At 35.6% G+C, this 23,540-nt stretch overlaps 3 protein-coding genes across 4 annotated transcripts in view; all 3 read left to right on the plus strand.

Annotated features, from left to right (window-relative positions):
* Nucleotides 1-4,496: 4,496 nt before the first annotated feature.
* LOC137083578 (1-phosphatidylinositol phosphodiesterase-like) lies at nucleotides 4,497-9,304 on the plus strand. The gene is made up of 3 exons (XM_067449537.1): nucleotides 4,497-4,532; nucleotides 5,191-5,243; nucleotides 8,470-9,304. Exons 2-3 carry the CDS (start codon nucleotides 5,194-5,196, stop codon nucleotides 9,302-9,304), a joined length of 885 nt encoding a protein of 294 aa, XP_067305638.1. The 5' UTR covers nucleotides 4,497-4,532; nucleotides 5,191-5,193.
* Nucleotides 9,305-13,970: 4,666 nt separating this feature from the next.
* LOC137083579 (1-phosphatidylinositol phosphodiesterase-like) lies at nucleotides 13,971-16,246 on the plus strand. Its single transcript, XM_067449538.1, has 3 exons — nucleotides 13,971-14,031; nucleotides 14,386-14,438; nucleotides 15,318-16,246. The coding sequence occupies exons 2-3, from the start codon at nucleotides 14,398-14,400 to the stop codon at nucleotides 16,135-16,137; spliced, it is 861 nt and encodes a 286-aa protein (XP_067305639.1). The 5' UTR covers nucleotides 13,971-14,031; nucleotides 14,386-14,397; the 3' UTR covers nucleotides 16,138-16,246.
* A 3,705-nt stretch (nucleotides 16,247-19,951) lies between these two features.
* LOC137082635 (transmembrane protein 176A-like) overlaps nucleotides 19,952-23,540 on the plus strand; it is an 8,263-nt gene continuing 4,674 nt past the window's right edge. The window contains exon 1 of one of the 2 annotated variants that reach the window (XM_067447934.1): nucleotides 19,952-19,974. The gene's annotated coding sequence lies outside the window, so the exon portion shown is untranslated. Of the gene's footprint in view, nucleotides 19,975-22,102; nucleotides 22,259-23,540 lie in introns of those variants that run through there. The other variant, XM_067447933.1, reaches the window with a different exon arrangement.

Raw genomic sequence — 23,540 nt, forward strand, 5'->3', positions numbered from 1 at the left:
CTTGAACAAAAGCAAAATTGTTCTGATAAATGTTTTATTTGGAAAGGCAAAAATGGCAATTTGGCTCACCAGAAAAAGAAAATTGCTGTCTAATAATGATACTGATCCTTTGAGCATGTTTCAGAGCTTTGGTAAAGAGTAGGCTGGTTATGGAGTATTTAAATTAAAGAGATGTTAAAGAGATTTGTAATTAAAGAGATGTTAAAAGTCTCTCTCTCTCTCTCTCTCTCTCTCTCTCTCTCTCCTCTCTCTCTCTCTCTCTCTCTCTCTCTTCCCCCTCTCTCTCTCTCTCTCTCCCCCTCTCTCTCTCTCTCTCTCTCTCTCTCTCTCTCTCTCTCTCTCTCTCTCTCTCTCTCTCTCTCTCTCTCTCTCTCTCTCTCTCTCTCTCTCCTTTCTGTGCTTTCTTGCCTGATAGGTAAATGGTTACCACTGTGTTCATTCATCTAATCTGGGAGTTGCCTACGCCCTGATTGGTGCGTGTCCTGAGGAGTCCATATAAAGCTGCAGAGAGAAACGGGGAAAGGAGAGAGACATGCGGCGGTTGAGGCTGATCTGGTTCTCCAAACCCAGACCAGAGAGAGCTTTGTGCGCTCTTTGTTGTAATGGGTGTCATAGTGTTAACAAGTTGGTGTCAGTTATAATCAGTTAAGATGTTATGGGTAAAGTAGGGTGGAGGATACCGAATATCTTTTCTCCTGTTTAATGGTATGTTAGGGAGTGAGGGAAGTTATCTGTTGTTTTGTTTGTTTTTCTTTAACATGGGTAATTTAACACAATTCCTTTTAGGTAGAGGAATTTGTTTTCTTTTGTTTAGGCCCTCCTCCCGAGGTAAAATTTGTTCTTTTTGTTTATTTTTCTATTTATTTATGAATGGGCTTCATTTCAAAGGAAATTTGTATTTAAATTTGTGATCACTGCTTGGTAACAATAAAAGGCATAAATGCCATTTCAGAATTGAAAAGTTGTTTGTTTATTTGTTACTCTGGGTCTGGAGAGCTGGAGAACCTCAGTCTCTCCATCTTTTTTTTTGTTCGTCATTCCCTATTTTCCCCTAGATTAAGGGAAAACGTAACAATACATTAGTGCTCTTCTGATTCCTCACTCTCCCCAAAGAACACTTAGGTCTTGTAATCAGCTTCTCTAATTAATTATTTTAATTAATTTCTATGTAAAACACTTTGAATTGCCATTGGGTATGAAATGTGCTATACAAATAAACTTGGCTTGCCTTTCTCTTTACTGTCCCACAATTTCTCTGTCAAAAAGGGTGGTCAAGCCTAAACTCTGGAACAGTCCTTAAATGTGAGGTCTGTTCATTCATTATAGCTTTATTAATCAGCTCTTGAACCTAAATTGTTCTCTCTTAATTTTGTACACACTAGACATACATTATTGTGGATTGTATTTGGTTTAATGTGTTTATATTTAGTATCATTCTTTTTATGTTTTTTTTTATATTTTTATATGGTCGTTGTCTTACTGCACAGCACTTTGGTGGACAGGTTTACCTGTTCCAACTAACCTCCACCAAATGCTGATAAAACAACGTAACCATATTATTTGAGTATGTCCAACGACATTTCTGTCTTGTGCGATAAAAGGCATCTATGGGTATGATTATCTTAATTTTTGCATGCAATCATCCAGAGAGAAAATGTAAGGTCTTTTTTTTTTTTTTACTATGCCTTGAACAAACAGACAAGACCAAAAGACTGATATTGTAATACAGCCGGACTATATCGGTTTCACTGACAAACCATGGAATGTCCAGAATAATTGTAGTCTATAAATTATTTTAATATGGTTCCCTAACGGGATTAATTAATTACATTTATTTTTGTCACATGACTTTTTTTATAAGACTGTTCAAGTTAGCTTCCAAACTATTAATTATAGCACATGTTAAATGTAAAATGCTAAGCGTGAAATGCTCTATGGGAAAAGCAGTAATAGCGTACTGTATCAGTCCACAGCCTAAGCAAATGCTCGACTGTTCTCCACAATGGTAACCCAGTGTAATTAAAATTGTTCTAATAATTCCAACATAACTGAACATTAAACATTATCAGGTCTCACCTTTGCTCATCTTGCTGGGCAAAGCATGCTGGGAATTAGAGTTTTAGCAAAAATGATTTGTGTACTTAATTGGTTCACATTCACCCTAAATAATTTAGTCTAGTAGATGGCACATTTTAGAGAATTACTTTAATCAAAAGCAAAGAAATCAAGTTTTGAATAGAAACACTAAGTTGTCACATAACTATGATATGAATAATTGAGTAAAGTGGACAATATGTTAAGTGAATAACATCCAGTTTGCAGAATTTTATAGAATGATCTATACATTGCATTATATTGCTCAATCAAATATATAAACTGTCATTAAAAAGGCTCCCATGTCATCCCAAACTTGTATGAGTTTCCCCTACAATCATTTTTAAAGCCAGGTAAAGAATGGAAAAAAGCACCATATAAATAATGTGTTCCATTTTACCCAAATAATTATTTGCTGAAAACTGAACTCAATAATACTTTCATGTTTTAAAACATCAAGCCACCATCACGGCACAGCAACCACGAGAGCAACTTAACTCTGGTTATATATAATTAACACAATGAAATGTAAATACTGTTGGGGTATCAGTTTAGAAACCAGATATGTTGAAAGGAAGACAAGGAGTCAGGATGTTCAGTCCATCGATGAAGAGAATTTACTGAAGAATAGTTTGCAGTTTCACAGCATCAGAGTCTCTCAAGGAGGTTTGCAAGCCAATACTCTACCTAACACAAAATTACCACCGCAGTTATTCCAGTTTCAAGGGCATGGTTTACATCATTAGGACTATTCCTGATCGGCTGAGAAAACATTAATAATAATAATAATAATAATACAATTCTAAGGTGTTCTAAGTGCTACGGTGCTGCTGGGTGGATACTAGAGTGTTTTAGTGCAAATGGGGTTGTTAGATGAATGATTTTAAACTGGCTACTATGTGAATGCAAGGTGGTTTCTGAGTGGTTGCTAAGATGTATCTAGGAGGTTACCAGGTTTGTTACTAGGTATTTTAAGTTGATTTTATGGGGTTGTTAGCAAATTTAAAACCATTTAAGTGAATATAATAATGTACACTATGCTATTATTGCATCCTGTTAATATGCATTAATAATGAGGCGCAATATGTATCTGTGTTGTAATGCTGCAACAACCACATCCCCCTTGAGTTGGTGTGGCATACACAACCAGGGGTGAATGGCTGGGTGTATACTTTTTACCTAATTTGTAACGGCTTTTCTCTCGCCGGCAAGCCCGGGGACAGAGGAATGAGTTGAGTACAGCTTTGGTAAACTTACAGCCCATGTGATTTTTTATTCAGACAGCTGTCTCTTCACATGTGCTCCAAGTTAAGTTAAAAAAAAACAAACAAATATAAATCAACAAAACACACAAATTACACAATATAACATAAATAACATAAATCAACATGTTCAACACAGATGCTGAGAACAGCAAACTATATAGAGCCTCGTTTCTCACAGTGTAGCCTTATGCTACAGCCCTTGGCTGTCCCGGCCAAACTATCCTCCACCCAAAAACACTCAAGCTTGTATAAGCAAATTTCTCCAAATACTCATGGATCATACCAACTACAGGGGTCGACTCAACGAACACCCATAACACAAGAATACTGGTTTAGATCAACAGTGCTATCACCTTCACATTTAAACATAATTCAAATCACACTGTAAACAATATGAATAAAGAAAATATAACAATCAACAAAGTCAAGGTTCAAATGCTGCCCTCAGCTAAACAACACGGTATGACCCCTAGACATTGAGACATATGCCGGGGCGGCAGTGGCTCAGTGGTTCATGTAGATTGTCTACAAACCAGAAGGTTGGTGGTTCAATCCCCGGTTCCACTTGACCAAGTGTCGAGGTGTCCATGAGCAAGACACCTAACCCCAGCTGCTCCCGACGAGCTGGATGGCGCCTTACATGGCTGACATCGCCGTCGGTGTATGAATGGGTGAATGTGAGGCAAAAATGTAAAGCGCTTTGGATAAAAGCGCTATATAAATGCAGTCCATTTACATATAAATCATAATCATGAAAATAATGAATGAAAACACTCAATAATAATCAAAACACTCCATAATCATATGAATGGACGCTCACGTGATGATGAGCTTCCATCATCATAATCTGCTATAATAAATTATTTACACATTTTGCAATGAGGTGCTACTTTTATGGTGAAAATAGAATTATAGATTGAAAAGTTGCTATTTAGTTGCTATAAGAAAAAAGTTGCTATTTACACTTAAATAGTGCCTAAAATGATACATTTTAAGTGAGGCTTAACATGTATTTAAGGGCCATTCTATACAGCATGCAAATATACATCAAGCCAAAGTTGATGATATCAATGATTATCAATGAGTTCTTATAGCTCCAGACAGAACACTACCAGAGCTAAAAACACGCTGCTGTGATCGACACTGGTTTCTGGATCTATCAAGGATTGTGAGGTATTATTTTATAATTTTTGTTGTAACAGTAACAACGGTTTAAAAAGGTCAGCTATATTTAATTTAAACCTAAATTTAAAGCCATAAAAGGTATATAAACACGTGTATTTATACACTGTAAAAAAATGTTGGTTGTTTTTTGTTGGTTTAACTTAAAAAAGTAAGTAACCTGGTTGCCTTATAATTTTGAGTTTATTGAAATTAAAAATTTGAGTTGATACAATGAAGGAAATTTGTTTAATAAATAGAAACTCAAAATATTATTGTATCTGAACCACATAAAAAATTTGATAAATCATGAAAATAGCACTATTTGGCATGTTTCACTGCGTCATCAGAGATAAAACAAACACAATTACCCAATATGCTCACAAAATCTTTTAATAATATTTTAATAAAGGTTGTCGAATCTCAATAAATGTTCAGTGTATTAACTCAAAATTTTAATTTCAATGAACTCAAAATTTTAAGGCAACCATGTAAGTTTTTTTCTAAATAATTTTTTACAGTGCATGTATTTTGCAAGTTTCATTTTATCTTTCAAAATGATCTTAACAAAATGTAACATTTGACAATTTTTTTCTCCACGGTAAATATATTCATATCATGCGGCACATTACACTTCTTGTACTAATATTTTATTCTCTTCCATCCTTAGACAATGAAGAAAATGGGAGTTCCTGGCAAAATTCTCTGGATCTTAATTCTGCTGTGAGTGTACAATTTTTTTAAAAAATAAATAAAATTAATTTTATTTTTATTTGCCAATATTTGGTGGGTTATTGGGGTTTGGATGATCAAGAAAGAAAACTAAAACACTGGTAATATATTTGTATATTTGCATTGAGGAGTTAAGGTCTTGGGGTTTCATCTGTGTTTTTATGCTTGTATGGTTTTAAGAATTGTATTCGTTTTAAACCAGTGTTTCTTGCACTGCTATTTTTTTTACTCTCATAAATATATTTTGGACAGGTTGATGATATTATGAGGACATTTCAGTTTTCTAGTTTTCTTGGCTTTTTCCAAAAACCTACTTTTGCGAACTAGTCCCTGTTTTTTGGCCAAACCGGAACCAAACCAGTGCAGCCAGATTCTCTGGAGTCTGATTGTCAATAATAATCAAAAAACATGGAAATTTGGGTTCAGGGTTCCTAAGGGCCGCCAAGTTTGAGGGGGGAGGAGCCCCTTTTTACTTTATTGGCTATAGCTGGTCAACGGAACCAGATATTTCCACCAAACTCAGCACACCCATGTAAGAGCTCATTTTGTGGTCACCCGAAAAAGGACAAGGCAACTGGCCTCTTGGTGGCGCTATAACGGTTAAAAAGGTGTCAAAATGACATTAAATGCTTGAAAACCGCCCTCTTCCTGCCCGATTTGCATACAGCTTCTTAAAATTGGGCGTGCCTATGCGTCACGTCACCCTAAAGAACCTTGCAGACGTTTATGGACGTCGGACCATCGGTGGCGCTTTAACTGTTAGAAAGGTCAATTACATTATCCTATGCAAAATGACATTTAAATGACTAAAAAATGTCTGTTCTGAACCAAACCACTGCAGAAATGTTCTTTGGAGAGAGACTATTAATAAATACAAAAGAGATTTGAAATTTCGATGCATAGTCGCTAAGGGGAACCAAAATTTTCAATGTCTCCGGAGCCACTTTTACTAAAATGACTATAACTTTTGAACGGAATTAGATATTTTCACTAAACTTGGTTCACATGCCTATGAGCTCAAATTTAGGTCACGATAAAAAAAAATTGCGACGATTGACCACTTGGTGGCGCTATAATGTGAAAAAACATGAAAATAGCTATAACCAAACTAGTCCGATTAACCTGAAAATTGGTATGCAGTGTCTTGGTCCAAGGTATTATGTATGTCTATGAGGACATTGGCATATCTCAAAAAACATGGCCACCATAGGCCAATGAAGTTTGAGCACCTATAAGACAAGGTTAACGGAGGCCGATCGGAACGAAACTTCATGGGCATGTTTGACTCATGATCCTAGAGGGCTGTAAAAACTTTGAAAGACATCGGCCACTAGCTGGCGCTAACGAGTTTTATGGCTCTGTAATCACGTGGTGTTGCACCCTTCCACAAAATATGCAAATCATTTGATAGATCCCCCAATACTGAACAACTTTGCCTCTAGAACCATTGCTGTCAATCAAATCGATCATTAAATATTCGCGATTATGTTAAAAATGTACTTTTGCAAACTGGTCCCTGTTTTTTTGCCCAAACGGAACCAAACCAGTTCTCTGGCCTCTCTAGATCAATAATTATCGAAAAAAAGTTGAACTTTTGCATTTGGATGGCTATAACAGGTTCATTTACAAAAGCGGTGTGGCAAAATACACTCAAAAGCCTATAAATCCTTAGGAAAAACTTCACGAAAATTGTTTGGTATCTGACATAACATGCCAAAGAAGCATGCAAAGTTTTATGGAGATCAGACAAAAGGTGGCGCTATAACTGTTTTAAAAGCTTTAAAGCAATGCATTTCCTATGGTAAATTGCCTGTATTGGCTGTAAATGGTCTTTTCCATCTATTATAATGTTCAAATTATTTGTTAGATCTGCTCATTCTGACACTCTCATTTAATTTGATGTATGTTTTTTTTACAATAATATTACATGACAATAGAAATAACACCTGAAAATATGTTTTAAGCCTCTAGGCGCCACAGTTGAGTTTACTCGACAAGATGCCGCACTGTATAAAATGGCCGATTTTGTCAAATAGGTTATCAAATTTCCTCCCCTCCCCTCCACTAGATGCCAGACATGTCATACTTCATCCCCGACTCAAAAAAACATCATAATTCTACACAAAATCTTCGAGCAAGAGCACATTGAATCAGTGCGAACAAAAGCGGAGCTGGTGTGCGAATGAGCTGTTTTATCAGAGCATTGTCAACGTCAGCGAGTATTTGCATTAGATTATTAGCCTATTACTATTATTATTTTCTAATGGCATCAATAAAGCTTACCTGCAATGAAGTGTTGGGTCTTCCATTCGCGGACCCTAATTCTGAAGGGGAATATCAGATGACAGTGATTTTGAAAGTGAAACTAACCCTCACGTTACACTAAGCACAAACGGTGAATCCTTTGCCCAATGTCAGTGGTGTGAACAATGTTTCCCGGGGTCGGAGTGTTCATCGCGAAGTTAGCAGGTGTATTAGTGTTGAGTGGAACGAGGCGCGGCCGCGGGAGATTTTTAACAGCGCTCACCATGAAGCACGCGTCTTCTGACCGTACGCCTCTCCGTGATCACAACGACAGTATTGTGGTGGAGACTTTGTCTAACGCCATGTTAGACGAGGTCAAAGTATTCATAGGACAGTTCAGAGGCACTTGGAATAAGCAACTTGTTACCTATCATTTATTTCAAATATCTATATCTGCAACAAAATATGTATGTGAGTTAACATGTTTGAGGGCATTCACTTGGAAAATGTGCCCATTAATGATAAACAGCCATTTCAAATGAGCTAATGAGTGGTTCTCTGCTGCCACCTGCTGGTTAAAAAAGTCGTTTTGTCATACTACCTACTTGTTGTTCTATAATTCATATTTAGAAATTATAAAACCACTAACATTTACAAATACATTTTGTCAAATTTGATCAATTCATCTTTATGTAAGCAGTGGTACTGAAAAATTCTGCCAAAATGATGGGATGATTTATGTATAAAACTGACTACAAAACTAGGAGTAAGCATTTTGTTGCTAATAACTTATTTAAAATATCTATATGTAAAACAGAAGTGTGTCTGTCTGTTTGTCTCTGTCTCTTTATTACTCTGTCTCTAATTATTTTGCTGCTGAAAGGCCTTAAATGCAAAAGACCTCAACTGTTTAAAGGCTTTAAATGCTGCTTGCAGCTTTAATTTGAATTGATATTCTGATTTTGTTCCACAGACTGCACAAGAGTAGTCAACAACAAGTGTTTAATGATGAGGAGACAGTCGAGATCCCTGAAATTTACAAAATTGAGTGGATGAAAGCTCTGAATAATGACACGTTAATCTCTGACATCACTATTCCTGGTACCCATGACTCCCTGGCTCTTACTGGAGGACCAGCCGCAAAGTGTCAGGCATGGTCACTAGAGGAACAGTTAATGAATGGGATACGCTACTTCGACTTCAGAGTATCTGGCTTTAGATTAAAAATTACGCATGGACCCATTTTCCAATCCTCATCTTTTCCTGATGCTTTGGAAACAATTACGGAATTTTTATCTGATTATAAATCTGAGACAGTGTTGGTCAGAATTAAGCCTGAATTCTATTTTAAGAGCAAAGTTCCCGATTTAGTTGAAGATATAATTGACAAAAACATTAGCTGGGTAAATGAAACAATACCAAAAATTAGTGAAGTAAGAGGGAAGATTGTATTTGTTCAGAAAAATGCCTTTAAGCTGGGTATTCCTCTATTTGAAACTGATCAACGTAATGATTATAAAGTAACGGATATTGAACTAAAGAAAGAAAAGATCAGACAGCATTTGACTGAGGCTAGAGATGATAAAAGTAGAAATGGTACAGTTGTTCTAAACTATTCAAGTGGCACAGGCTGGCCTAAATTCAGGCTATTTAAAACTCCCAAAAAAGTGGCGAGCAACATCAACCCCTGGCTGTATGATCATCTCAATAAAGAAATGAAAACCGATCCCAAGCCTTGTTTTGGGGTTATAGCCATGGACTTCCCAGGATTGGACTTGATTAGAAAGATCATTGAATTCAATTACTAGATGTTTCAGTCTGTAATCATCAAGAAATGGTTTTCATGTGTTTTATGGTAATGTAGTCATAAAGGACTTGCTCATGCTACTATAAGCTATTTTTTTTTTTTTTTTCTTGTAATGAAATGGGTTTCTGTCTCTCATTTATTTGGTCTAATCACTAATAGTGAAAAGATGTCTGTTATACAATCATCAAGCTATAAATTTGTATTTTTTACCCCTTCCTTTAAATTAAATTGCATTTCTTTTAGGGGGAAAAGGGCAGTTTTGGGCTGCTTTTTAAAATAAATGACCTTAGCATCACTGGCTTTCATGACTTTCTTTTTTTCACTGAACCGTCTGCCCCTTTATAACACTGTTGAATAGATTACAGAACCACCCAGTCTTAGTATTATTTTATTAATGTTTTGAATTAGCTTTTATTTAAATTTTAGATCCATGTAATTTTTTATTTTTATTAAGATTTAATTTATTTGTTTATTTCCGTTTTAGGTTTTATTTAGTTCATTTTAAACTTTTTTCATTTATTTGCTAAGGCCACATTTCAATTTTTCATTCACTCTAAAAAATGCTGGGTTAAAAACAACCCAAGTTGGGTTGTAAATGGACCAACCCAACAATTGAGTTGTTTTAACCCAATGGTTGAGTTGTTTTAACCCAGTGGTTGAGTTGTTTTAACCCAGTGGTTGGGTTAAATGTTGCTTAAGACAACCCAATTGCTGGGTAAGAACAACTCAACCATTGGGTAAAAACAACCCAATTGTTGGGTTGGTGCATTTTCAACCCAACTTGGGTTGTTTTTAACCCAGCATTTTTTAGAGTGTTTAAAGTTTAAAAATCTAATATGTTATTATATAATTGATCTACCAGTACCAGCAAAATAAATATACAAAAAAAAAATGTGAAACACATTTATTTTATGCTAGGTATACTACAAATACATGTACATATTCATGCAGTCCGTAGTTTTTCCACTTTGTCGCCATCTCTGTTTGAAAACAGCAATTGCAGTTATTTGTGGAATTATCAACTTTACGTGACTTATACCTCAGTCGGCAAAGCGCAGAGGAATCCAATGTTTCGAGGAGAATGTGCATTTGCCCTAGTCTGACAAGCCAGACCCACATCAAGATGTTTGGTCTGGAAACTCACCATTGACAGCTCAATCAGAGGGGCGAGATAAACGGTTGTCTTTCAAACTCCCTCTGCACGCGATAGGATAGCGCTACACCAACCAGAGCAACGAAGGTGAAGGGGAGCTAGTTGACAGATTAAACTTTTGCCGTATCCGGTCAGCAAAACTCCGAACACATCTTCCCTTTTTAAGAATGACTTCAGTGCCGTTCTTTGTTCTTTTCTCAGAGAAAAGCTTAACTTCAAGTCTTCCAGAGTCGCGGTCAAAGCTGATTCGAAAGACCGCCGTTCGCCAGTTTTTGTGTTTACTAGAAGCACGCAAGCACAACTCAGCCGCCATTATGTTAAGCCTGACCAGAGTTTGGCGTTTACAGCTCAGAACTGTATACACCCTTTTACTGTTTGTATACAATGATGACGTAGCAACGTATGCACGCGCATTTTAGCAACAAACTGTGGCGAGACTCAGCAGCATGTCAAGCTACATGAGCGGATTAAGCAACACAAACCGAGAAAGTTATTTTAAAAAGTTGACTTTATCAAATGGTATTCGGCTACCAGATCCGTGTACTATAGTGGAGTGGATAGAAGACGTTAGCAGATGGCCAGATATAACGTTAGTGGTCGGATATATACGTATCTGAGAAACCGAGCGTGTACACCCGAGACAAGCATATAAATCAATGGATGCTTATGAATACGTTGTCTGTGGGCATGTACAGAATGTCCAATACAATTTTCTACATTTATTCTTATTCTTCACACAGACATACATTTATCCTTTTCCTTACATTTTATGTTGTGATTCGTATGTGTCGACACACTTATGTTTAAAGTTTAATTTTGTAATGCTATAGTACTTTAATGGCAACTATGTTGCTTGCATACATTTCTCAGATGGTTATTTTGCAATTAAACTATTAATAAAATCATTACAAATGAAATTGGTGATTATTGATATGATAATCTGGGGATGGGGGGTACATTATACACACCAGTGGCAGCCAATGTTGGGAGGTTTATTATAAATAATTAAGTTTCAAGTGCAGTAAATGTTTTACAAATGATATTTTTTAATGCGAGCATTTTTATGTCCTCGTTCCAATTAATGCATTTAATCGCCTGCAGCCACAGGTACCGCCGGTTCTTCTGAAACGGCCGTGATCCTGTCGGAATCCTATAAAACTTAAGCCCATTGGTGGAATAGCGATTAGTGCAACCGAAAACGCAACAGCCAGACATTTTGATGCTGGGAAACCGTTTTGATAAACTTTCGGAGTTGCTAACACGTTAGAGAACCACTAGGGAACACCACTTCCGTTGCCAAAATGCGCGCGCAACTCTTTGAACACGTGGGCTGTAAAAGGGTCTATTGAGAGTTGCTAGACGACAGATTTGCTGCTAGTGTGCGTTTAGACTTCTAGGCTACAGCTGTCAGTCACCGCGCTGGTGTGTACTGTCATTCAGAATCACTCTACATAATAATCTCATTTGAACAAGTAAGTTGCTAACATCCACTTTTGTTCTGACCAAAAAAGGGGAAAAAAGCATTGCAATAAATCGTGTTGACGATCGTTTATCATATCACATCAAACCGTGCAAAATATACTTTTTCAAATGTTACTTTTATTTATACTTTTTTAAATGTTAACATCAGCATTGACTACATTTACTGTGTATTAGGGCTACCCGTAATTCAGTTTCCATTTCAGTGCAGTCAAATTTTGCATATACCTAACAACAAATGAATGTGACGTAGAGGTGACTGCTCCCTCTCATTGCAAGCACAAAATAATTGGTTTACCGTAAAGAAACAGCAAAGAAAACTTTGTAACTGTATGAATGAAGTGGACAGGTGTGCTACTGTCATATAGCCTATACATAAAATGTATAACCTGTCTAGGAGAAAAAAAGCTGAAAAACCATAAAACACAGTGAATACCTAAATGCTAATAGTCAAAGTGTTAAATCATGCCAAGAACTCTATAAAAACTCCATATTTAATAACTAGCCCCCAGAATACCTTAGCAAGTGCCTAGCAACCACACTATAATATAATAGTTTCTTTTCCTCTCAATTCTGATTTCATTTCCCCCTCTTCTCATTCGACACGGTGCCATCGAGTGTTAAAACGCGAAAGGCGAACCTTGAATTTATGGGTATGTCCCTCTTTGACTGTACTTTCAAGATGGAGGGGCAACATGGCGACCGGCATTCGAACCCCTCACCTGTATGTATTTTCAATGGCATATTATAAAATTACGAGAATACTTTATTACTTGAAAGAAGTAAATATACATTAATGAGCACATATATTTTTGAAAGAACTAAGTGTTTTAGCTAAGAATAAAGTCTTGACACTGTTTTTGCCCATGTAGGATCCAAAAGATACAGTTCAGAATCAGAGATTTCTTGCACTCAAATCAAGATTAGTCTTAGTCCTGATTTTGTCATCAGTGTAAAACATTATTGTTTGCATGTCATCATTCTAAAACATTGTAAACATCATGTAAAGCTTTCCTTTTCAGTGAATATGATTTAACAAAGAAATTAAGTGAATTGAAACCAACTTACTCACAGGTTTACCTATTCAAACCAACCTCCAGCAAAAGCTGATAAAAGAACATATAACTGAAATGTTATCTGAGCATGTCCAACGACATTTCTCTATAATGGTACTATAAAAAAGCTTCCTGTAGGTGTAAGTGTCTTCAGTTTTGCATGCAATCACCCAGACAGCAAACTTATGGTTATGTTTTATTATGCCTTGAACAAACAGATAAAAAAGCATATATTGTAATACAGTTGAACTTGAATTGAATTGTTTCTCACTCTCAATGACACCCAGTTTGAAGAATCTGCATTATATTGCATATCATTTAATCACTCTCATGTCATGCCAAACCTGTAGGAATTTCGTATGACCATGGAATACTAAAGGAGGAAGGTTGTATTTCGGAATTTTCCATTGACAAAATATTTTTTAATGCTAAGTTTTAAAGAGTGGAAAAAACACCATAACAATAATTTGTGCACTTTTCCCAAATAATTATTTGCTTAAAAACATTCTCTCTGCCATACCAAAATTCTACTGTACTTTCACATGCTGAAACACCAAGCTGACATCATGGCAAAGCTACCATGAGAGCAACCGATTTATGATTATATACAAGTAACAAAATGAAATATGAAAATACAATTGGTTTCTATTAAGTGCAGTGTGCTTTGAGGACTTCATTACGTTACATTTTAAAATTATCCGTTATTGTTTGACAACCAGTAAGTGTCCAAATTATTATTGCCTTCACTTTAAACACTATTGTTTTATAACTTAAAACATTCTATAAATTAAAACCTGGTTTGCTTGTGCTCATTAAAATAGAGGATACTTTGTTGGATATTTTTGGTTTAATAATGCAGACTTTTTAAGTGTGGCTTAAATGTTCAAATGTATCGAGGCCATTGTAAATGCAAATATACATCAAGCCAATGGCTAACCACATGATATCAATGAGTTATTATCACTTCAGACAGAACACTTCCTATACCAGAGCTAAAAACGCTGCTGTCATCGACACTTGTTTCTGGATCCATCAAGAATTGTGAGGTATTATTTTATCATTTTTGTTGTAACGGTTTAAAAAGGTCAAATTTAGACATAAATTCCATAAAAAAAAGCATAGAAACAGCTTATGCATATGCTATTTCTGCAATTTTCATTTATCTGTCTATAACATTAATTAAAAAAAAAAAAAAAAAAATATATATATATATATATATATATATATATATATATATATATATATATATATATATATATATATATATAAAAACATTTGACAATTTTTTCCTCCATCTCATCTGTAAATACTTTCATATCAGCTCTGTACTGCATTGAACCTCTTTGTAAATGCAGTTTTGTATTAATGTCTTATTTTATTCTGTGCCATCCTTAGACAATTAAGAACATGAGAGCTCCTGGCAAAATTCTCATCATCTTGATGCTGCTGTGAGTTAAAAAAACAAAAAACAGAGTGATTTTTTTGGGTGCAAATTGGGTGGGATATTGGGGTTTGGATGATTAAAAAAGAAAACTACAACAATGGTAATGTTATTTGAAATTTGTATTGAATACCAATTACCACAAGGTTTCAATATTAAATTAATATTAGGGCCGGGACTTTAACGCGTTAATTAAGATTAATTAATTACGGGATTTTAACGCATTAATTAATTACGCAAAAAAATAAATAACAATTTTAACCACACTTATTTTTGCACCGCGGAACGTTTTTCAATGAATGAGTTTCGACGGACCGATTATACTGGAACACCAACTAGTGCTCACGAGTCACGACAACAAACCATAGTGAACATGAACGAAGAAGCTGATGAGACCGCTTTGCTTGGCCCCGTGGATGGAAAATTTTCTTTTAAAAAACGAAAGGATGGAAGCGTCGACTAGAGCATGGTTGTGTGCAAGCTATACAACAAGGAGTCTGCGTATCACCGCAGCACATCGAGCCTCAAATATCACAAATACGCTTTTGCTACACTTAATGGCAAACATTGCACTGGTCTGCTGCACTGAAATAAATAAACAATATTTTGTTGATTAAGCTTATGTATTCAGTTATTATTCAGTAGTATACTAAAATCCATGTGAAAAATTACTTCTCACTGTTCTCAGGTCAAATATTTGTATGCGATTAAAATGCGATTAATTAATTACAAAGCCTCAATTAGATTAATTTTTTTAATCGAGTCCCGGCCCTAATTAATATAAATATATGGTTACACTTTATTTACACACACACACACAGATTTGTATTGTATAAAGAACTTCTGTCAAATACTGCTGACTTGATATTCTGATTTTGTTCCACAGACTGCACAAGAGTAGCCAACAAGAGGCATTTAATGATCAGGCGACACTTATTGCCCCTAAAATTGTTGGTTGGATGGAAGCTCTGAATGATGACACGTTAATCTCTGACATCACTATTCCTGGTACCCATGACTCCCTGGCTCTTCATGGAGGACTATTTGCAGAATGTCAGGCATGGAGACTAGAGGACCAGTTAATGGCTGGGATACGCTACTTCGACTTCAGAGTGTCTGGCATTAGATTAATTATTATGCATGACTGGTTTAACAAACATGTATTTTTCTCTGATGTTTTCAACACAATTAAGAGGTTTTTATCTGTATATAAATCTGAGACAGTGTTGGTCAGAGTTAATGCTGAATTCTTTCATCTTATGAGCAAAGTTCCAGATTTAGTTGCAGATACGATTGAAAATGATATTAGCTTGGTTGAAGAAACAATACCAACAATTGGTGAAGTAAGAGGAAAGATTGTACTTGTTCCGAATAATGCCTTTACACTGGGTATTCCTCTGTTTGAAACTGATCAACGTAATGACTATATAGTAACAGATGTTGAACTAAATAAAGAAAAGAATAGACAGCATTTGACTGAGGCTAGAGATGATAAAAGTAGAAATGTTATAGTTGTTCTAAATTATTCAAGTGGCACAGGCTGGCCTAAATTCAGGCCATTTGAACCCCCCAAAAGTTTGGCAAGCAAAATTAACCCGTGGCTGTATGATCATCTCAATAACGAATCTAATACCCATCCCAAGCCTTGTTTTGGGGTTATAGCCATGGACTATTTGATTAGAAAGATCATTGAATTCAATCAGTAAATGTTTCAGTCTGTAATTATCAAGAAACGAATGCTCATGACCGATTATGTTTATTCAAACCAGAGAGCTGCTCTGTGTTTTAATTTTTCTTTATGGTTTTTGTAGTCATGAAGGACTCCATTGCTGGTCATGACAATATTGAATTTATTCTCTTTTTTTTCTTGTAATGGAATGGCTTTCTGTGTCTCATTAATTCATCCCAATCATTTAAAATGATTGGATATACTAAATTAATATAATAAAAATTCTACTAAATTGGAGCATGTCATTTTTGGTGCAATATGTGATCTGGGAAATGCTAACTTTAGCCTGCTAGCATGCAAATCGCTGTCCTCATCTCTGAAACACATGAATGCACACAGACCAGACTCAAGATGACCAGAGACAATGTTATTGGATTATTACATGTGTCATTTTCCAGGTTTCTGCCCAGAGTGGATTAGTGCACTCATTCAATCCCAGTGTACGAGTGTAGGCTACAGCCGATGTAGGCTACACCCAACAACTCTGTTTGTCCGAATGAGACTAACGTAGACTAGTAAATTAGGGTTTAGGGGAGATTTGGGATTCGGCCCATGTCTAATGAGGGTTGCATAATTTCACCAGCAGGTGGCCTGTATGATCCGAAGTACTCAAGTGTAAAGGCAGAACAGAGCCACCAGATAAATGTTTCATAATAAATATGTTATCAATTAAAGTAGGCCTACCATGGCTGCCACACAGAAGCTTGGGCTAAAGGGTCCTTTAAAATTCATAGGCCTTTATGTGCGTTCATTTATTTTTGTTATTCACCACATCGCGCTTACCCGATCAGTGCAAGAGCTTTTCTGTTTAACACTGTCAGAAAAACAGCTGTTGATGGGAAAAACGTAGTCTGGCGAACTTTTTCACAGCTTTCATTGGCCAAAAAACGACCAAGAGGAAGTTTGACTGACATAAAAATGCAGAAAGTTTTGTGTGATGTGTATTTAGGTGTAGGCTACACTGTAAAAAATAAAAACAGAAAATGTAGCCTAAGCCTATTGGTAATTTTCTGCCAGTAGCCTACTTGTCCAGTAATTTTACGTAAATTTCCGTTAACCCTTAAAACACAAACTAATGCATGACTAATTAAAAAACAGGTAAAACACCTGTAAAAACTAAACCAAAAAACAAACAAACAATTCCTTCATATTTATACAGTAGGGCCTACATGTGCCATTTTTTACTGACATTTTAATTTATTTATTTTTTACAGTGCAGGGTTAGTGTAAGGGGTGAGAATATACAGTTTGTGCAGTATAAAAACCATTACGTCAATGTGTGTGTGTTTGTGGCCCGGCATGGTAAACATACAATACATTATGGGGACAAAATGTCCACACAAAGATGACAATATCCAGTCCTTGTGGGGAAATTTTTGGTCCCCATGAGGAAAACAGCTTATGAATCATACTAAATTATGCTTTTTGAAAAAGCAAAAATGCACACACACACACACACACACACACACACACACACACACACACACACACACACACACACACACACACACACACACACACACACACACACACACACACACCCGTCTTAATACACCACAAAACCATCAAGCTACAACCATCTTGCCTTTTCCATTAAAACACTTTGTATTAAAATGTTTACATGGTAAAAGCTGCTTTTTTAAATAAACGACATTTGTGTCACCGGCTTTTATGATTTTTTATACCATAGCCAGAGAATCTCCCAATGTTTCAAATGTTTCTCAGTTCACTGACACGGAAATGACGAAACATCTGTCTTTAAATTATATTAAAATAAGGGCTATACAAAAGTATGAGAATAAAAACATAAAAGTAGGCCTATCTCTGATTTCAGGTAGCATCACACAAGTCAGCTGCTGTATAAAGTGTGTGAATCATGAATGCATAAAAAGGGAGATAGATGCTTGATAAAAAATCCAATTCCCTAGGTAAGGCACAGACTGCCACACAGAACAGCTGAACAGAAAGTGTTCAAAGGTAGGCTAAGACTGGAGGTCTACAGCAGGTGAGCATTGCAATGCAGGTGTGGAATAAGGGCACTGTTCTTCTCATTCAACAAATTCTTTGTTTGCATCTTATCATGCAGTTTTGAATAGTATTTTGTTATAATTGCAACTAGAATAATTCAGAAACATGGCTTTTCCTATCACTGCTATCCTGACACATCTCTCTACCCTTCATTCCAGCGGATGATCAGCCGGTAGCTGCTCGCATCTCAGCCTGCTTGATGGAAATTTCCGACCTTCACCTGGATGACCTTTACCTTCAACTCAACCTCGCCAAGACGGAAGTGCTCGTGGTTTCAGCCAGCCCTACCTTTGTGTTATAACTGATCAATTAATCTTCACAGACCACATTGCTAGAACTGCCCGATCTTTAGATTTTCCTTGTACAGCATTGGGATGATCAGGCCATTCCTATCGAAACATGCTACACAACTCATCCAAGCTCATGTTCCAGCCACTGGCATCAGTGTTTGCTGATGCACTGTGAAGACTTGCGCTGTGAAGGCAAATGGCGCATTGTGGTGCCATCCCAAAGAGGCACAAAATCACTTTCACAGACCTTTATCTGGACTGTTCCATGCTGGTGGAATAACCTGACTAACTCCAGCCATTTTCAGGAGACCACTAAAGATGCATTCTTTTGTGAACACATGACCCATTAAAACTAGCTCTTTTCTGTTTAACAAAACTGCTAGACTAACTAAAAATTGTCACTGCACTTATTGCTGCTTCCATACTCTTCATTTGTAAGTTGCTTTGGATAAAATTTAATTGTAAATGTATAAAATAATAACTGCAATGTGACAGTATAAAAATAGAAAGATAATTGTCTTTTAATGTAGATATTTTTGCATATTCTAAATTATATACTAAGCTTGTATTTCCTACAACAGAAGTAACTTGACATATGTGTTATGTATGACTAATAATGTAAATGTGCAGTTTCTGTACAATATTTTGTAAATTTAACAGAAATTGGCTGTAAAGGTTGCTATTTATGTACAAGTAGGCCTACTTAATTTAGAGGTTGAAGTTGTGAGTGGTTCTGTTCAAATAAATATTAATACTGTAAATATGCAAACATGTTTTTGAATTGATGTGCTTACTGCATTTTTATAAATAATATCTTAGTTATTGTACATAGAAAACATATATTTTAAAAGTAAATTACTGTAGATGGACAGCAGGTTTGTAAAATAAATTTAATTGAAAATTTGATGTTTTATGTGTAATTTAACATAATTGATCCGTTTTTCCACAGTTTAATAAATTATAATTAACATTAATATACTGTAATTAATTTTTTTACAGTGTAGGTGAACATATAGGTGCATATATGCACACATATAAGTGCATATATGTACATATATGTGCATATATGTACATATATGTGCATATATGCACATATAATATAGGAAAACGGCCAATTTTATATATGTCACATATATTAAAAACCTATATCAAATCCTATATTAAAACATATATGTTTATATAGGTTCTTTCCATGTGGGATTGTGTGTCCGTTTCAAATCATACGACCTGCTAAGGTATGTAGATTATTATGTATTTATTTTCCCTGCAGCATTTAGGCGTAGTGTTTTTGTTATTACCGACATGAGCAAGAACAATGACGGGAAAAAACTAAAAAGTTTAACTTCTTAAACTATGCTGATATGGAAAGTTGTTCCAATTCGAACAGTTCGTTTTAAAAGAACCGGCTCACAAAATTGATTCAATGATTCATTTATGTCATCGCGTAAAGCGTCACCACGTGATCTATGACATCCCACATTGCATCAAAACATAAGGTCAGAACCTAAATTTAATTTATATTCACATTAAACAATGATACAATTAATGTACATCTATTGGATGAAAATATTTTTGTTCTTTTGGTAAAATAAAATGCAATGAACGACCCGGAACGATTAGGAAGACTGTCTGGAGGAGACGGTTCGGATCAGATGATACACTGTTGTGAGAACCGCTCGGAACCGTTCGATCAGATACTGGGTGCGTCTCAATCTGCTCCCTAGTTCTGTTGTCAGGGCACTGTTCAGGGAGTCAGGCCATTGACTTAATTCCTAATCAGTGCCCTGACTAGTGAACTAGGGAGCTGATTGAGACGCAGGGTCAGTTTGATGCAGAGGTGGGTAGTAACGAATTACATTTACTTCGTTACATTTACTTGAGTACATTTTTTGGGTAACTTGTACTTTTAGAGTATATTTAAAAATGGGTACTTTTACTTTTACTCAAGTACATTTCTTGTGAAAAAACTGTACTTTTACTTAGTTACATTCGGTGGCGTTCCTCCGCTACTGTCAATGGTGATAATTAATTATATATTTTAAAATAAGTTATGACTTGTTCGCAAGTCTCGCGAAACGTTGGAGAGTCTGCTTCGCGAGAGGTGGATACGCATCACCCGCATAAAATTAGCGCGCGTTTAATCAGAAGATGATGGCCGAAGCAGAGGGAGATGTGTGTGAGCTACGGCAGATCACCCGTACGTGGCCTCATGTTCAGCCTGTTTTCAGTCCAAGATGTCAAAAAGAACAGTTTCATAATGTAATGCATGCTGTGTGCACCAGTATGAACTGACATCTCAGCATACAATAATTCCAGCTCCAACCTGAGAGCAGTGGTAAGTGTAACAATGATGCCTATATTTGAACACTATTAATGGTAATTTGGTAACTATGGGCACTTTTCCTTTATTGTAATACTATTTCACACACTGTCCGAGTGTTTTCCTCATATGCGCTCTTGTGCAAGCATTGACAAATCATTTGAATCCTCCGAACACACGTCCACAAACAAACGTTCACATCTGCACATTTACATATCTTTTTTTTTCTCATAAAACGAGCAACCTCATTGGCAAAATGTACCTGTGACAATGTTTTTGCAAACCACAAAATACGTACCAATACACACTGCAGGAATTCCAACAGAAATGAACACTATAGGCAGAAAAACTGCATTTTTTGTTAGTCTATGGTTTGTAAAACATTTTGAATTTTGCGTCACAGCTCCATGTTCTGCTTTTCTGATTCACCAGACTTGCTCGATGGCTCAGCTGATACAGATTTGTATTTGCAATGCGAAAAGCTTGAGAACGAACCCCATGAAGAACGTGTCATGATAAGAGCTCAAAGACGAGTTCTAAACACAAGCTAAAAATACATGGACACAATTTTATTTTTGTCACATTTGCTTTTGTTAACACTTTCGGGTAGGTTTAGTGTGGGTGTAGGCTACGTTAAAAACACACCGTAACAAAACATGTCAGATTCACGCAAATCTGTTCTAGAAAAAAATAAGCTTTTAGCGCCACCCAGTGGACATTTCACTTTGAAACTGTCGCAATATGTACGTATTGGTACATATTTTGTGGTTTGCATAAACGTTGCCATAGGTACTGATGGATCAGGCTAAAAACGAAACAAATTGAATAGCCTAATGTGACATCTTGCATTTATACACATATCCGGACAGACAACAGTCTGCAGTGTATACATACGTTTAAAAATGGGACTGTATTTTTAAGAATGCATATACTTATAAAAATATAAGAACAAAGTATGTTTTAAAAAGAGCTGTGGTTAGCCCAGCACACCATTAATTTACACTGTTTAACCATTAAACACACACACACACACACACACACATATATATATATATTTAGAGGTGTGTGAAAGCTCTCTAAGTAGTCTGAAATTCAGGGTTTTTGGATCTTATCAATCAGATCGAAAGTAACTAGTAACTAAGTACTTGAGTAGTTTTTTCATCTAATACTTTTTTACTCTTACTCAAGTAACTATTACGATTGTTACTTTTACTTTTACTTGAGTAAATATTTCCGTAAGTACTTGTACTTTTACTTGAGTAAAGATTTTGGCTACTCTACCCACCTCTGGTTTGATGCGTGAACGAATCTTTGGCTGTACACTATCGAACTGGTTCAGATGATTCATTTAAAATATCCGACTCAGAACGATTTACCAACATTGCTGTTTGGGCCAATCGTTCAATTTTCCCAAAGTTTCGACATTTCCCTAAAATAAAGTTCCTAAACTTTGGTCACGGGTAAGTCTGAGTTGTTTTTTTAAGATCTAACTGTTATCTAAAACGATATAGAAAAAGTAGGCACGCACGCAGTTTCAGTTAACGCTACTGCCGATAAAACTACAGCTTAATGTATTCTATAATTTGTCTGGAAAGGCGAACCAAGTAACGTACAGTTTATTATTTGAAAATTATGTTTTACAATTGTTACCTGTTTAATAATTTTGTTTATCATAATTGTTTTCTTATTTAAATTTTAAAGGGATAGTTCACCCAACAAATAGAAAAAAGAAAAGAAACCTCATACAGGTTTGGAACAACTTGAAGGTGTGTAAAAGATGACACTTTTAATTTTTGGGTGAACTATCCATTTCAAGTAAATTAGATATTTTCAACAACAACAACAACAAAAGTGTCAACAATAAAGAGCAAGAGCCTGTTGTGACAACATGCCCGCTATGCCATCATTTGTTAACTGAACTGTATCTTTTTGTCCTGGGGCCTCACAACTTTCCAGAGATTTCATTCTAAAAGTTCTAAGGTATGGAGGATGAAACCTGCTAAAACAATAAATACGTGATTAAATAAATAAATCCACAACACTCTACATAATTATATATTTTACGGATTGTTCGGTTTTCTAAATGTGGCTCTGTATCTGTATTAAAAATAACCATAAGTTTCACATATGCTTCTGTGCCTGTTCTTGGACTTTTATGTTGAAGTGTTTTATGTGCTTTATTTTGTAGTTTTTCAGGTGTTTTCTTTTCGTTCACTCCTTCAAGTGAAGTGTATTAGTGGACTAACGTATGGAAAAGGTTTAGGGGGCAATTTTGGATTTAGCCAAACTTTTGGAAGTCTTCCCTGTATATATATAGTGCTTGTGTCTTACTGGTGGTGTGGGTTGTTGTGATTGTGATGGTTGCTTCCAGTTCTTGTATCCTAGTGGTCTTTGTTCCTTTATTCCTGGAGTTCTTTGTTCAGTGTTTTATTTTAATAACATGTCTGTGTCATTCCATTATGTTGCTCACCTTAGTCAAATGTCCATCATTGATCATTATTAACAAGAAAATATTTTCCATCCTCGCTATTTAAAACATTAAAACAGCATGCATACAAATATTTCTTAAATTATATATATATATATATATATATATATATATATATATATATATATATATATATATATATATATATATATATATATATATATTTAAAGTCATTGCTTAACTTCATTAATGAGAGTGCCATATTTAATCTAGATGTGTATATCAGATTTAAAACATAATTGAAATAATTTAAT

The sequence above is a fragment of the Pseudorasbora parva genome, chromosome 7 (genome assembly GCF_024679245.1).
Source record: "Pseudorasbora parva isolate DD20220531a chromosome 7, ASM2467924v1, whole genome shotgun sequence".
Lineage (NCBI taxonomy): Eukaryota > Metazoa > Chordata > Actinopteri > Cypriniformes > Gobionidae > Pseudorasbora > Pseudorasbora parva.

Coding starts and splice junctions, on each gene's coding strand:
- LOC137083579 (XM_067449538.1), top strand. CDS start 14,398: ATGAGAGCTCCTGGCAAAATTCTCATCATCTTGATGCTGCT. Junction 14,439..15,317: donor CTCATCATCTTGATGCTGCT/GTGAGTTAAAAA, acceptor TTTGTTCCACAG/ACTGCACAAGAGTAGCCAAC.
- LOC137083578 (XM_067449537.1), top strand. CDS start 5,194: ATGAAGAAAATGGGAGTTCCTGGCAAAATTCTCTGGATCTTAATTCTG. Junction 5,244..8,469: donor CTCTGGATCTTAATTCTGCT/GTGAGTGTACAA, acceptor TTTGTTCCACAG/ACTGCACAAGAGTAGTCAAC.